This window comes from Salmo salar, chromosome 09 (assembly GCF_965601325.2).
Source record: "Salmo salar chromosome 09, fSalSal1, whole genome shotgun sequence".
NCBI lineage: Eukaryota > Metazoa > Chordata > Actinopteri > Salmoniformes > Salmonidae > Salmo > Salmo salar.
Genome location: NC_138299.1, coordinates 74,610,869 through 74,627,506, shown reverse-complemented (window position 1 = coordinate 74,627,506; position 16,638 = coordinate 74,610,869). Strand labels below are relative to the sequence as shown.

The 16,638-nt window shown below is 43.2% G+C and overlaps 1 protein-coding gene across 1 annotated transcript; it reads right to left on the bottom strand.

The window, feature by feature from the left end:
- Positions 1 to 1,409: 1,409 nt before the first annotated feature.
- Positions 1,410 to 12,313, bottom strand: LOC106611768 (sestrin-3). Its single transcript, XM_014212323.3, has 9 exons — positions 12,082 to 12,313; positions 6,639 to 6,839; positions 6,177 to 6,359; positions 5,491 to 5,736; positions 5,256 to 5,370; positions 5,012 to 5,136; positions 4,614 to 4,780; positions 4,266 to 4,410; positions 1,410 to 4,085 (listed from the first exon to the last, which is right to left on the bottom strand). The coding sequence occupies exons 1-9, from the start codon at positions 12,145 to 12,147 to the stop codon at positions 3,996 to 3,998; spliced, it is 1,338 nt and encodes a 445-aa protein (XP_014067798.1). The 5' UTR covers positions 12,148 to 12,313; the 3' UTR covers positions 1,410 to 3,995.
- Positions 12,314 to 16,638: the final 4,325 nt, after the last annotated feature.

Below are 16,638 nucleotides of genomic sequence, written 5' to 3'. Positions count from 1 at the left end.
TTTAAAGGTCCTATACAGCCATTTTTATCTCAATATCAAATATTTTCTGGGTAACAAGGTTACTGTGACTGTTTGAAAATGGTTACAAAGAAACAAAAATAGCTTCTTAGCAAAGAGCAATTTCTCAAGAAAGAATGTTGCTTGGACTGTCGGAGTAGTTTGAGTGGGGAAGGGAAAACTGAAAACTAGCTGTTTATTGGCAGAGATGTTTGGAACGCTCTTATTGGTCTACTCCCAGATTGGCATTTTACTGCACTGTTAGGCACTAGTAACGCAAGCATTTCACTGCACCCGCTATAACATCTGCTAAACTGGGTACGCAACCAATAAACTTTGATTTGATTTATAAAACAAAGGAAATCACGTTTTTGACTGCACTGGGCCTTTAACATTAATGCACAATGCTTAATATCTGCCACTAGAGGGTCTAAGTGTATAGAAAAGGTTTACCTCCATCCCCACATTTCTGAGGAACTACTAACGCATTAACATGTTCTGACATTATACAATAAACTGCCATGGTTTAATCATGTTGTCACAAGGTATGGAGGCCTTTCAAATATATGTAGGAAATTACCATATGAATTAATTTTGGCCTCTGTGGCAATCTGTTGGCCTTTGTGTCCGAGAATCAGAAAATAGGAGCATGTGAGGACACTGGTGTGAATGGAATGGAGAATGGAATAAGAAAAGAGCTGAACCAAGTTCATTCATCTCTCATCCTGTCACTTATCATAACCGGCATCAGTTAGTCCCTCAAAAGCAATCAAATCAACGAAGCCGCTAAAAAATACAAATGGTAACAAGAATTAAGCTATATACAGGGAGTACTAGTATCAGATCAATGTGCAGATGTCATACTGACTTTGCCGATGTTAGTGACAGACATATCAACTGTTAGCAATATGCAGCATGAGCACAACTGCGTGGTTGTTCCTTATTGCACAACAGCATAATAGGTTAAATGTGGATTTCTCAGTAAGATGATCACAGGGGTGAGGGATCAGAAGGGAACTCGGCCAATGGTTGGGGATGCGTGTTGAGTTGATTTCAGGCATGCTCAAATGCCGTCTGTCTCAGATTCTGTTATGGATCCAGGTTAGCCTCATCCATACTCCTCCTCAATGATCTAAGACAACCATCCTTTTATCTGCAAGGACTCCCGCTTTGTATTACATTTTTTGTAAATATGTGTCAGTGAAGTGGTATTTATTTTTCTAAATGTAACTTATTCCAATAGTACTGTGAATGGTATGACTAAACTGGTTTCCTTGAGGTACTGCTGTAGTCGAGTCCCTCAGTTGTACACACTTGATTTAGATTTGAATATGAAATGAGTACAGCATATGGCAAATATGAAAGCACAATTAGGTAACCCCAGTAAAAAGAAAAAAAGAGGAGACACTCGCTTGATAGAACATCTTTATAGAAAAAATAAGTCTTCACATTTCCAAAAACATTTTTTTTTTTTTTTAAACTTATGTTTTACTTTTTTTGTTTATTTTATTGTCCATTCATTTACGTGGTAAATATTGAACAACTGTTACATCCATCTCTGTGTCAGTGGCTCGTTTTGGTTCCTTGGCCTGGTGGTCGGAAGCTTCAGACAGGAACAGACTCTTTCGCTCCTGCATTTGGAGCCATAACGATGTCATAGAGGTGTTGACGAGCAGCCAATGAGGACTGTAGTGCTCTTTTGCGCTACAGTACATCTACGTCAACTCATTTCAATGCATTTTCCCGCAAAAAGGTGGGTAGCAGACGAGCCACTGTGCATACTTGTGTCCAGTGGTTATGGCACTGGCCGTTCTATATGGACCACAGAACACTGTTCCTGAGGAGCCATCGGGGCAGTCTGCTCTAGCAAGGCCCTCACTTAGCCCAGAGTAGTCATGTCTGCCCACTCAAGCACCAGTCCAGTTTGGCCTAAAGGCACCTGCACTAAAAAGCACTTCTGTTGATATGCACTTTTTTCTTCTTCTCTGTCGTTTCAAAACGGTCGAGCCTATTGAAAAGGGTCTTCCACCCTGCTGCCTCTAAAATATTCAGGGTGCAGCGCAACAGGCAGGATATAGCAGCGAACCCAGAAGCAACATCAAGAACTCAACAATTATAGTACTGTAATGCAAAGTTGACCCCCCCAAAAAAGTGTAAAACAAAAAAAGGATATAATTCCATTTAAAAAAAATCTAGTTTGCAGTACCTACCCACGCTGTTCTGCAAATTGTACCATGAAATCAGCATCTTTATTTTAGGTCATAAAGCTTGCCAAATAAATTATTGAAAAAGACAGACCTACTTTTCACATGCATAAGATCGTACACAGACCATTGATGACATTTTATCCTTCGTCTACATCTTCTGTAGCATAGTAGAGTATGCTTAACAGCAATTCAAACTCAATGCAGGTCACTTGCAGGGACTTTCATGTTGCAATATTCCAGTTCAGAGTTCTACAGACCTTCAACAACCACTTAAACGCATCAATGCAGTTTTAGGGATGGTTTTCTTTGAAATGGAGATTCCTTCATTTGATCTATGCCAGAGCACATCAATATAAAAATTGACATTGATATGGCTGAGCTTATTTTTCACTCTACAAAACATTACTTTGGCCACCTCTTTGCATTTCGTAAAGTTAAAATATATTTTTTAAATAGTCGTAGCGATTGCAGATTTATCGAAGATACTGAAGGGAGTTGTGATCTCCTTCCGATCTGGGGCCATGGCCTCTGTCAGGACCACAAGAGTCCCTGCACTACTCCACATACACAAGACGACTAGGCTTACAGGGTGACTGTAGGAGTGGAGATCAGCTGATCGGAACACAGAGGGATCCAAGAAGCAGCCTCAGGATCATTAAGCAATGAGGCCCAAGGGGGTGTGGTATATGGCCAATATACCATAGCTAAGGACTGTACTTATTGCTATTATAAAAACTGGTTACCAATGTGATTAGAGCAGTGGAAAATAAATGTTTTGTCATACCTGTGGTATATGGTCTGATATACCACGGCTGTCAGCCAATCAGCATTTCAGGGCTCGAACCGCCCAGTTTATAATAATTTCTATTAGACACCATACAGTGGAAAGAAAAGACAGACCAACATGGATCTCCATCTCTGCGCTACCTACAATATACATCTATATATCTAAAAAGTGCTTTAAAAAGAAAAAAGGAACTATAGTTGTTTGATATCATCTTGCAGTGTTTGGGTTTTGTTCTTGAACCTTCAGTACTAATGTGAAACATTAAGGGAGCTACGATGAACAATTGTCCATCACCGTTACCACCTACCTACACCAACAAGGACTGTAACAAGACAAACTATGGCAATATCTCACCAAAACATTCACTCAATCCAATAAAAAAGGATAAACAATTGGTTTTGAACAAATGCAATGTTGAAAAGACGAAAATAATCCCAAACCAAGAAAGAGGGTATTGTGTTGGCCATGGGTACACATCTCCTTGCTACACTGCAGAACCAACCGTCTGCTTTCATCACAGTCATCAGAATTGAGACATAGCTAAACAATACATTACTAAAAATGAAAATAATGAATATCTATTATAATAGTAATATAATTGCACATTAACCATCAAGAGCAGATATGTTTGATAAGAGGAAAATACATTAAATGAAGTGGACAAACCAACCTCGCAGAATGGAAAATGAGAAGGCAGAGAGAGGGGAAGAGAGGGATTGCTTTGACTTTGGCAAAGAGCTTTCCACTGCAGTGTGCATATCACGCAAATTGAGCTTAAATGATTGCATTATATATATTTCCCTAGTTTTTAACTGCAAAATAGGACAGAGTCGCACATTTGCAGGATATGGCTGCATTGCATGCTGCTCTTTCTCCCTCATAATTGCCAGTCTCTTCCCCATGTCCCTGCCTGCTGTGAGAGGTTCCCAACCCTGAGGCCTCCTAACTGGGTCTCTGTACCGTTGGCCATTGTAACTTTGTGCCTCTCCCTCTCACCAACTGACCTAAGCTATCATATACTGGGTGATGGCTCTCAGAGCATACAGAAGCTCAGCCTGTAACCGAGCCTCCATTATAAGCAAGTTCACATGGATCTAAGAGAGAGAAAAAAAAGAGGATCATGTCATTAGACAGCTGGAAGAGATGGAATGTGGTGGAGGGTGAAACAGAGAACACAAACTACCGCTTTGCATTTGATGCGGTAGATTTACTTCCAGTGTATAGTTCAGCTGTATATGGACGCAGGGTGTGTTGGTATGATGTGGGGTGCGTACCCTCTCAGAAGGTTTGAGTGGTGCCCAGGGCAGGGGACACAGCGGGGTCTTGGTGGCGTCAGGGTAGCAGGCCACAGACTTGATATAAAGCTTCAGCTCCTTCTCCAGCAACTGGTTTACCTCCCCGTAGTCATAATCGTCGTACCTGCACACAGACGCAAACGTGAATGCGAATCAAGCGGGTCCTTTGCAGCGAATCACAAACACTGAAGCCTAGGACCAACCTGGCTGCAACGCATATGATTATGATAGCAATCTCACTTTACAATAACGCTCGTTGAATGCAGGGTGTGTACGTCTGACGTGCGCTTGTGCCGGTGTGTGTGCAGACTAGTAGCGTGACCTCACCTAATCCCCAACATGCAGTGGATGTAGTTCCAGGTGGCTCTCTTCAGGTCAGGCCCGTGGGACGAGGGGAGCGCCGTGACGCTGCGGAAACGGTCGTCCAGCAGGTGCCCGATGTCCGAGTACAGCCGGTTCACCAGGGAGAAGCCGTGGTCCTCCCAGGAGTAGTCCTTTCCAGACAGAAAAACACACACAGTCAAACAAACCTGAAATACTCACATTGTTCCTGTAACACCTCAGCTAACTATAGACCCATAGACATACGAGACAGTATATTGTACTCGTATTCTATGAGGGTTGATTCACTACTTTACTGACATGGACACCTGTTGCCTCCCAGAAGGGTGTCATATATTCCAACATAGAATATAAGCCGTATATAATATCAGCTGTGTACATACCTGCACCCGGAACACTTGGAAGTGGTCTTCCTCTCTACGGGCAAACTCCTGGTAGCCAAACTCAGGGTCTGTTATGAAACGAGAGGGGTCTGCGGAGTAGGTCATCTCCTCCTCATCTTCCACATCTGGGAGGTGACAGTGAGAGGGTCAGTAAACATAGTTGAGGAGGGATTCGTCACTCAACATTCAAACATGACTTTATCTCTCACAGCGTCGGGTGTGAAGGTGAGGGGGAACAGTGTACCTGTGTGCTGCAGTGTCTGGGTGTGTAAAAGATGCTCCCCCCTCCTCTCCTTCTCCTCCTGGGATTTCTGGATCCTCTCTTTCAAACACACCATCTCACAGCTGGAGTCCAGAGACTGCCAAGACAAGGAGAGAGACAATAGAGTGAAGAGACATGCGACTGTGGTTTCAGGAAACAATCTGTTGTGGAATAGCTCGGACGTCACATTCAGTCTGATACGGCACACAACACTTACCCGTCGTCGTGTTGTGTGTTCTGAGGGCGAGGTGAGAGGCTGCGGCACGCTAACGTTGCCGTTGGCAGCGTCACAGAGGCAGTAGCCCGGGGGGGTGCCGTTGGGGGCTCTGGGAAGGGGGACGGGGTCGGTGTCAGTGCCCGAGCCAAAAACAAAGCTACAGAGGGAGTGGCAGTGGGCCAGGAGCACTACAGCCTGAACCAGCTCAGCCAGAGACCAGCACTGCTCTCCCGTCTTCAGCAACGCCTGGTGGGGGAAGGACACAGCAGAGAGTGGGCCTTATGGTGGAGATTAGACAGGGGTGGCAGGTAGCCTAGCGGTTAAGAGTACTGGGCCAGTAACCGTAAGGTTGCTGGTTGAATCCCAAAGCAGACTAGGTGAACATCTGCTGATGTGCCCTTGAGCAAGGCACTTAACCCTAACTTTATCTGATTTTAAAATTAGATTTTAAACCTAACCTTAACTCTAACCACACTGCTAACCTTATGCCTAACCACATTGTGTTCATGAATTTTTACAATATTGCCAATTTTGACTTTAGTTGCTCTGGATAAGAGTGTCTGCTAAATGACTAGAATGTAAATGTACTGATCAGGGATATAACACTAAAAGCACAAAGCTGACATCCAAATATCTGATCTGTAGGAATGTTACATATTCTTTATACGAGCTGGTTCTTGTGGTACCTGTATGTGTGAGCGGGCGGTGAGCCAGGGTTGGTGGGCCAGAACCTTGTTGAGTTGGTCAAGGTGTTGTAGGCGAGGAGGGACGGCCTCCAGTCCCTGTAGCCACAGCGGGTCACCCCCCACCCTGAGGAAATGGGCAGAGTGCAGAGACACCAGGTAGCCACAGTGATGCCGTGCTGCAGCCTGGGAGAGATGGGGGGGAGAGGACTTAAACACAAGTACATCTAGAACAGTAACGGGCTTGTCTCCAGCATGTCGACCGTGTTTCTGTCATTGTGCGTGGGTGGGCCCAGCCGAGTGCGAGTGACTGTTTATGTATATGAAAGTGCTTTGGTGTCCTTGAGTGTGGGCGGATTGAGGTGTTTACATGTCTGTGCAAGTATGCGTGGGTGTGCATGATTGGTGCAGATACAAGATGCATTTCTGTGCACCATGCGGTGTGCGTGGTTCCAGTGGCCTCACCATGATGGCGATGTAGTGGCGGTACTGCAGAGGCAGGGGGCCGTCCATGTGGAGGATGTAGTGCTGGGTACGGAGGAAGCTCTCCAGGTACTGGGGGTGAGAGGCCATCTGCTGGGACACGGCGTCCACACCCCCCTTGCTGGCCAGAGCCTTCATGCACCGCAGCGACGCCCGCTCCTTCTCAGCGTTCACCTTTATCACCTGGACAGGACCAGAGGAAGAGGACGGTGAGACAGGTGGCAGAGACAATATGTCACTGACTGAACGCACACAGCAAGTGCCAACTAGGTCTATGCATCTTCCTCCTTGCCAGGTGAAAATCAATGTTGATAACAAGATGGAAAATAAAAAAAATGCAGGATTTTTCACAAGCAGGCTGACAGCCTCTGTTTTGAAGGTCCCTTTGGTGTCAGCCTACACTCAGTCTGTGCATTGCAGGCCCGTCAGGACTGAGCTGTGGGTTATGAACTTTGAATCAATCCATCGACAGGAGCCTTCTTGTAACAGCAGCAGAGATTTTGTACCACTAGACATTCCTCACAATATTCCCCTGCAAAACACAAACAAGGCCACTCTGCACACTTTTCAGGCAGAGAAAGACCTGCTGGTAAAGAAAAGAGCCCAGCATCCCACACATTCGCAGTACCAGGGAGGATCTACCAAACGACAAAACTGATCAATAGTCATAGGAGGATGAAATGAGACGACAGTGAATTAAAAGTGGTACCCTGAATAATGCCAAAAGTGCTCAAAACCCTCCATTTTACAATGAGAGGAGCCGATAACCTGAGTAGAGAAGAGCAGAGGAACTCAGGTGTATGGGAGAATTACCAGACTGGAACTGGATGAGGCCTCAATGAGGGAAGAACCACAGCAATGAAGGAGGAATAAAGAGCGAGAGACTGGCTGGGGAGAAGGAGAGACATCAGCCAAGAGAAATATGGACTGATAGGGCCTGGTTTTGTAAAGGCTAAAGACATTTATTACCTCTCTCACTCTCATACAACGGCTTCTAGGAAAAGGTGTTGGCACCGGGACGGAGAGAGGCTGAGGGAGAGAGAGAGGCTGAGAGAGAGAGAGGCTGAGAGAGAGAGAGGCTGAGAGAGAGAGAGGCTGAGAGAGAGAGAGAGAGAGAGAGAGAGGCTGAGAGCAGGTCTTGAGTCTGTTCCCCAGTGTGTGAAATGTGAGAGGCCAGCTTACCTAGGGGCCAAGTGGCTCAACAACCTCTGCTGGCAGAGCCTGGTGTTTTCAGTAACCCACCACTGTGGAGAGTTATGATCCCCGTCATACCAAAGCTATATCAGTAGTCGTTATTTAGTTCCACCGCCTGATGGAATAGCTCCTTGGCATTTGACCATCATGTTAATATATCTCACTGGCTTCGCAGTTTCATAAAAACAAAAAAAACACTTTGCGCCTTAACCAGCAGGTGGCACTGCTCTTCCTCCAGCATTAGGTACAAATTTCTACGTCCTTCAAGTATGAGTCTCGTTCACCACGCAACAGCTATTGCCTGTCAATCTGATGGTAGGCCTATATAGAGCATGCACGGTATGGATGTGTGGAGGCCTTTGGAGAGAGAGAAGATGAGGAGATTCAGTGACGGACAGCATAGCAAACAGGAGTGAAAGCTCCGACACGCTGACTTGGACCCCGACCCACTTTCAAGGAAAATGGGAACTCAACTCTGACTGGGGCCTCGCCTGTCTAATACCAATGTCTCTGGCACTGGTGTTTGTTACTCACAACCCTACAGACATGTGTCTGCGCACGCACACAACTGATTTGTGGCCCCACACTTCTTGGTGGGGTTCTCTCTGGCTTCAACAGGCATCAATAAACAAGCCTCAAGAAACTCCCACTCTAAGAACTCAGTCCAACCAAGCCTCCAAGGAAATTTCGAGGAACTTTCTGAGAATCAAGTTCCATACAAGCGAATGAAACACTGGAGTTTAATTTCAGTGGGTGGGGAATCGTGGCAGGGCTCTCCCCGGGCTTTATAAAGCCTGCCATGGTGCTGTGACCATGACGCCATATTAATGTGTTTTGTTAATACTGTATGTCCAATCGATGCATTAAAGCCGGAATGACAACGCGCCAGACCAGTCAGTGTCCCAGATAGAACCTCATTCCCAACCAAGACGCTCTGAGCTTTAGACTCCATGCCCCACTCCCCCTGTAAATATATCCCATTTCAGCAGGGCCTGATAACCAAGCCTGACGACACCCCACCTCGCGGCTGACCCAGAAAAACAGGCTCCCAGAGCCGCAGTAAAGACAAATACGTTAGGCACGCTCAACAGGTCAGTCGCCATTTAAAAGGCACGATGAGTGGTCTGATTCTGAAGACATGGAACTAGTCTTTCCGTGTTGGCATTATTTAAAAATGGGTCACTAATGAATCAAACCAGACCAGAAAAATCACAGACACTTCAAACCATCACACCGGCATACATTTGGCCTACATTTTCTATAAGGGCTGGGTAGATTCATTGTACATCTTGGTATGCTCTAATAGGGAAATTAATCTCCAACATGTTTGGACATGTTCCAATATAAAAAGTTGCCTAGTCAAATTGAAACGGCATCAGTCCCAGACAGGAAATTACAATTTATGTAAATTCTACATACATCCATACATTTGTTTACTGATCAGAGAACAACACAAGGTATAAACGAGATCCAAAAGACAGTGTCAGTGGTGAGGGGGTGGGAGGGAAAGATGTAGAAGAAACAAACAAAGATGGGAAAAGGGGTTTGGGAAACAGACAACAATGGCCTATAAATTGTTGAGTACGAACGAGGAAATGAGAGGTATGCAGAGATGAGAACAAAGACGAGTAGAAAAATGATGCCAGTAGTCGTTCCAAGGGTAAATGTGACAGAGGGAGGGAGTGAGGGAGCGGATGAGGTAGTGCAGGGGGCTGCAGGGGAGGGGGTCAGCTGCAGATGGAGGAGGAGAGAGGGGGATATTCAATCTGCATTCTGAGTGAGGCTGAAGGGGTCCGTCCTTGTCATGTGCTGCTCTGCTAGTGTCCCAGCTGCCTGCCTTTAACAGACTCGTCCCTCTTCACCAGAAACACAAACGGCGAGACCTGTTTTTGGCTCTGCAACCTGAACCCAGGGAGGAGTGCAAAACAGCCAGCTGCAGCCCGTAGGGGGAGAGGGGGGAGCTGGGCAGGACAGCAGCCATAGACCACCAACACAAACATGCCAGAATTCATATGGAGACACAGGCAAACTTGTATAACAAAACAAAACTTCAGAAAAAGGCGACAGACAGGTAAAGCCAGATTATATGGTGCCTACATAAAAAGACAGGATAAGACACACAAACAAACCTGTACTCTTGCCAGCCTACATAGAGCTGAACATAAAGAGTAGAAACACAAGTCCTAATGCACACAAGGTATTTCAGAATATCAGGTTACTTTACTTGCTTGATCTAGTTATCTCTTGTAACCTGGTTAGGTACACATTCATAATCCCCCCTTTCAACCCTCTCTTCAACTTGCTTCTTTTTCAAACTAATACCATGCCTAAGAATGGCCAGTGCCTATGCATGGTAGCAGATAAGACCGTTTTCGCCACCTGCCATTTATCTGTGGCACTTTAATTGAGAGGAGATAAGGGGAGCAATAGTCTAGAAGGGGACCCTACTTTGGGCCAGTGTGCGCACTTTGCAGCAAGCTTATTTATGATGTGATGTTTTTGATTCTGCGCAAAGAGAGAACACCCAAATACATGGTGCAACAATATGCCTGTTGTTTTCTCACCAGTGCAGCAACATGTCCAAACCGTAAACATCTTATTTATTCAAATGGCATATATACACCTCACATAAACATGATCAACATATTGCTCCTATCTAGTCAAATCTGCAAACGCCTTGTGCAAATCTCTTAAGGTATTTATCATCATTTTTTATTTAAGACACATTTGCTGCAGGACATAAAAGTGATGCACCTGACATATACATGAATTGCATTGAACATAGGTCTCTAAACCCCTACTTGCAAGTGCACTTGTAGACAAAGCATAGGTATTGGTCAAGTCTATCTTCATATCAAATATTAAGGAATTCATGTCACTGATCACATTCCTCTATTGTTCTAGCAACTTCTGAATGTTGAATTGCAGTAAACAAGTTATCCTATCCGCACTGCCCCCTTTCGGCTGTACATGGGAAAAACAGCATAGAAAAGAGAAAAACAAATTTGATTGGCAGTGCACCCAGCATCACAGAGCACAAAGAAGTCAACATCTTAGTGAAAAAAAAGACACACAAAACAAATATATTTACCAAACGTTTTACATTACGGCAGAGGACCATGCATTAGGCCAATTGAAACACAGAGAAATCAGCTCCTCGAATTCTGATTGTCAACGACAACCTTTGTTCGTTAGATAGCGAGATTCTTTGTAAACCGTCATAAGAGAGTGACTAACGCCATAATTATAGAATGACATTGTATTAGCAGACACTTTTTTCTGCACGAGCAAATCTCTAGAGATTATGTCATTATCAAATTCTTCCACAAAAAGAAGAAGAAAAAAAAGAGTAGGCGGCTGATAGCACTGCATATCAAACCTGGCCTGGAAAAATACGATTATAATGCAAAGACAATCAGGAAGAAGGGTATTATAGTTAGCATATTAACAGATGTTAGTTGTCAACCCATTTTGGCTAGCTACATTCTAGGTAACCACTCAATCCCATTAAATTTAGTTGAATGGGTATGTCCTGTCCACATAATTTTGACATTTCGCTTAATCGATTAGCAAGCTATTTGACTAAACCATTGTGCAACAGCAACTTCCCATTCATTGACTGAGAACATTCTTAAAAGCGTATATTTCCCTCAAGTAGCTAGTTACCTAGCCAGACTGACAATGTATGGCTATTGTTGCCGTTGGCACATTGGCTAACCTTAGTTAAGCTAGTTAACTACCGTAGCTATGTTATTTCAGAGATGAGAAACAATAACAGTCACTAGGTAACGTTAGTAGTAAACTAGAGCAAACTTAATAGCTCGCTCATGTTAACTGGCAGACTAGCTAAACTACTAGCCACTAGATAGTTAGCTGCTCACCTGCCCCTGGTCAACTGTCATCTAACGTTAGTTATCAATTCAGTTTTCTGGGTTAGCAAGACAGTTATCTAGGAAATTTTAATAATTAACGCTAGCTAGCTAGATAAAGTAAAAGTTTAGTTCGAGCCTAAAACCAACCTCATCATATGAAGAGGTTTTGACTGCAGCCATCTAACGTACTGGTGTAGTTAACGTTAGTTGTACGTTAGTTTCGTGAAAGGAGACAATATCTGGCTCAAGTTTTTTCAGGGCAAATGAATGAACGACACAGTCGACTTAACTTCATTACTAGCCAGCTAGCTAATCGTACATTTGAACGTTGACTGGCTTTTTAGTAGCAAGAAAAATACCTGGTTCTGGACGCGCTGACATTGGGTTCCGAGGGGGTAATCCATTTTTTTCGTACAGATGATCATTTTCCAACAAGTTAGTGCATGGATACGGCTCTATCTCTCTTGATGTTCACCTACCCAGTTAACAATGCGGATCCGCTACAAAATCAAGCTACATGTCTGGGCATTTAGCTAGAGGTAAAAAAAACTTGCAGTACATTGCCAACTGCTCCAGTAACAGTGTGCCCAATCAAAGCATTTAGGGGCGGAGTAAAGAGTAGGCTGTGCAAATTCTAAAGGCCAATCAACTTACAGAGATGGCATTTTAGGCTTCAATGCTTTGACTGAAAGGTTGATATGAAAGTCAGTCACTGCTATGCTATGGTGGATTTTGTTATTGTTGATCTATTCAACTTTTAGGTAAATTTGCAGTGTATTTTTCTTTTATTACACATTCCATATACGCATACCCAGCAGGACATCAGCAGGTGTGTTTATAGGTTGGTATATGAGAGAGAAAGAGCACGCAATAGAGAACAATAGATTGTGTATGTGTGCAGGGGATAGTGTTGAGGAACTAGATAACATTCCCTATATGTCACTCCAAATACACATTCCATATATGCACTACCATCGCAGGAGGATGGTGGCACCTTATTTGGAAAGGATGGGCTCGTGGTAATGGCTGGACCGGAATTCATGGAATGGTATCAAACACATGTGTTTCATGCCATTCCATTTCTCTATTACAGCCATTATTATCAGCCGTCCTCGCCTCAGCAGCCTCCACTAGATAACATTCCCTATATGTCACTCCAGATACACGATTCCTAGTAGTATCACAGGAGGTTGGTGGCACCTTAATTGGGAAGGACGGGCTCGTAGTAATGGCTGGACCGGAATTCATGGAATGGTATCAAACACATGGTTTATATGTGTTTTATGCCATTCCATTTGCGCTGTTGCAGCCATTATTATGAGCCGTCCTCCCCTCAGCAGCCTCCACTCAACATTGGGAATGTAGGACACAAAATAGAGGGAACAGAAGATTGTCATAAAAAAGGAACATTTGCATGCATCAGATATCATACAAAGTTAAATTAACCTGAAATTCTGTAAGAAAAGTAAAATGACAGGCATTATCAATTTCTCCACTGCTTTCTGTTACATGTTAATTTGTCTTCTTGGACTATAATTATGTTAAAATTGAATGGGCTCAAAGAAACGTGAGCTAAAAAACTTTTCTTCTCTGTATACATATTCACATCTTTTATTTTGGTAAGACAACATGTCCAGGCATGTTTTACCAGCCATTCGCACTATGCTTTTCCGAGAGCTAACTTTTACTATATCACAGGTCAATATAGTCTACCAGTCTAACTGTCTATCCTGCCCACTATCCACCATTCATAGTGACAATAGTGGTAGGTGGATCGTTTGTCCAGATCTGCAATAGGCAAACTAACAATCATACCACACATAAAATAATTCAAAGCTGCATCAATTTTAAATATGAATCCACAAGAACACATAGGAATAGCTGATAGGGAGCGGAGAGGCCAGGTGCATCATTATGCATGAAAGAACAGTGATGACATGAGACACGCAGCTCAACAAGCTCCCCTATTGATCTTGTTTAGTGAAAATACAATTACCTAGACTAGCCTACAACACCACAATGTAATGAATAATTGCATTATTATTTTCAAGCGAGTACAAAATTCTACTCTAGGCTGCAGTGAAACTGTCATTTGAATAACGGCGCAAAAGCCCTGTGATTTGAATGTTTAATTCCATTTGGATCAGTTGTGGGTCTACTCTCGACCGTTTATACGGTCTAGAAAGGCACAGTAGTAGACCAGTCGGTGTATATTTTTTTTACTTCCGATACTGAGATGTCTTTTGTAGATCATCCTTCTCCCAGATCGTCCTATAATAATGTGGCCACATATGCTCCAGGCAGGCCTAGTTATTCAGGAAAGCTTAACGCGCGCTCTGCCTCCTCTCCAATCCAAGCGGCTATTCCTCGCGCACCTAGAACCTAACGCTTCAGTATAGCCTAAATATCGATTATTTAACTTTTAAAATCTATTGCCTTTTATATGTGGCATGTTTTGGCAGTCACCATGTTTTAATCTGATTAGGATACTTTAGTCATGCGGACATTCGTTCAAAATATAATTCCAGCATCCTCAAAATGGCTTCACATTAACCAGGTTTCCATCCAACCTTTTAATGTGAGTAAAGTACAAAAACCGTACCAAAAAAATTCACGACATCATGGGAAAGCATGCAGTTTATTAGGCGATATATGAAATAAATTATAATGCACTTCACAGAGTGGCGAAAGTGCACGGTGATGACCTTGATGCTCCTTTCAATACATATCGAAGGTCTTATTCTGATGACATGATGGTCGATGATTGGCTGCCGTTTGACAAATACAAATAATCTATCACTTTTGCCCATACTAATCTCATCATGGGGGCTATACCCGCACTGTATCTGCGAGCTGTAAATCCCAGACTTTATTTTGCACTCCCGGTCACTTTTACAAATCTTTGTACTGAATGGAAATAATATATACTGACTGGACAAAACATTAGGAACACCTGCTTTTTACATGACATAGACTGACCAAGTGAATAGAGTTGAAAGCTAAAGTTACTGATGTCACTTGTTAAATCCACTTCAACCAGTGTTGGAAACAGGCAGAGAGAGTGAGCTTGTATGTGGTGGTCGGCGAACCGTTAACCTTCTGGCACTTTGCCCTGCATGGCATCGAATGTGCCACAAAAGGATGCTGAAGTGGCAAAGTCGATATCCACGTTTATAAACACAGGGTCGTTACAGTTATTTGTGTTCGTAAACATTCTTTTTTGTTGGTTCTATGAGGGGGGTGGGGTGTGCAATTTATTTGACAGTACAAGGGGAGGGTCATGTGGAAATATTTTAAATATTGTGAGGGGGGTGCAATTTATTTTATGACACCTTGAGTTGGGACCCCCCTCCCCACAGTACATTTTCGACCTGTCCCTAACAAATTAATCCATACAGTTCAAGATGTGACCCCTAACATCACAAAAGCAGACTATAACAATAGAAAAGTAGTTGATATACAGTATCGTAACAAGACAATATGATATAACTAGAAAGACACAATATTATGTTTCTTCAACGCTAATAGGTTCATTGTTGGTAATATATTAGCTTGTTTTATTTGGACTAAGGAATAGGGAACAATGTTAATCTTGTGTGGAATCTGACACCAAACTGGTTTTGCTTGGCTGGGAATCTGTAATAACGTTCTCTGTAGAAGTTGATTCATACTCAATACAAATGCTCGCCAAGAATATCATAATTTATCCTCCTTACCTTATTTCACATTTTTGGGGTGTAGAAAAATAAGCAATCGTCTTACTGATAGTAGAATAGCCTTCATCTAAGGAAACATATATACACTGAACAAAAATATAAACGCAACATGCAACAATTTCTAAGATTTTACTGACTTACAGTTCATATAAGGAAATCAATCAACTGAAATTCATTAGGCCTTAATCTATGGATTTCCCCTGACTGACAATACCGATATGCATCTGTTGGTCACAGATACCTTAAAAAAAAGGTAGATGCGTGGATCAGAAAACCAGTCAGTATCTGGTGTGGCCATCATTTTCCTCATGCAGTGTGACACATCTCAATGGGTGACATGCCTGGTGAGAATGCAGGCCATGGAACTGGGACATTTTCAGCTCTGGAAATGTTCAGCCCTGGAAATGTTTTGAGGGAACGTGCCAATTACACGTTCCCTCAAAACCTGAGACAGCTATGGCATTGTGTTATGTGACAAAACTGCACATTTTAGAGTGGCCTTTTATTGTCCCCAGCACAAGGTGCACCGATGTTTCAATCATGCTGTTTAATCAGCTTCTTGATTTGCCACACCTGTCAGGTGGATTAATTATCTTGGCAAAGGAGAAATGCTCACTAACAGGGATATAAACACATTTGTGCACAACATTTTTGAGAAATAAGCTTTTTGTGCGTATGGAACATTTCTGGGATCTTTTATTTCAGCTCATGAAACATGGGACCAACACTTTACATGTTGCGTTTATATTTTGGTTCAGTATAACTACAGTCTACAGAAGCTGAAACATGAAATGGTTTACCCTTGCCCAGAACTCTATAATGGCTGCATAATTCAAACCCCTAGGAAAAGTAAAACAGGCTGAGACAACAATAAACAGGGTAATCCATTTATTGCTTGATATTAAATTATTACATTAAATCCTGCCCTTTCATAGCACTGTCAGCAGGGCCCCAGGGGGGACTCTAGCCGAGGAGTACTTGCCTGTCTGTATTTAGTAAGTTTGTCTCAGAGTCTGATGTGCTCTCCAACCTGGAGAAATGTGTTATTTATTTACCCTTTATTTAACTAGGCAAGTCAGTTAAGAACAAATTCTTACTTACAATGACGGCCTACCCCGGCCACACCCTAACCCGGACGCTGCTGGGCCAATTGTACGCCGCCCTATGGGACTCCTAATCACGGCCGGTTGTGATACAGCC

Coding starts and splice junctions, on each gene's coding strand:
- LOC106611768 (XM_014212323.3), bottom strand. CDS start 12,147: ATGATCATCTGTACGAAAAAAATGGATTACCCCCTCGGAACCCAATGT. Junction 5,371..5,490: donor AACACACAACACGACGACGG/GTAAGTGTTGTG, acceptor TTGTCTTGGCAG/TCTCTGGACTCCAGCTGTGA. Junction 5,137..5,255: donor CCAGACACTGCAGCACACAG/GTACACTGTTCC, acceptor GTCACCTCCCAG/ATGTGGAAGATGAGGAGGAG.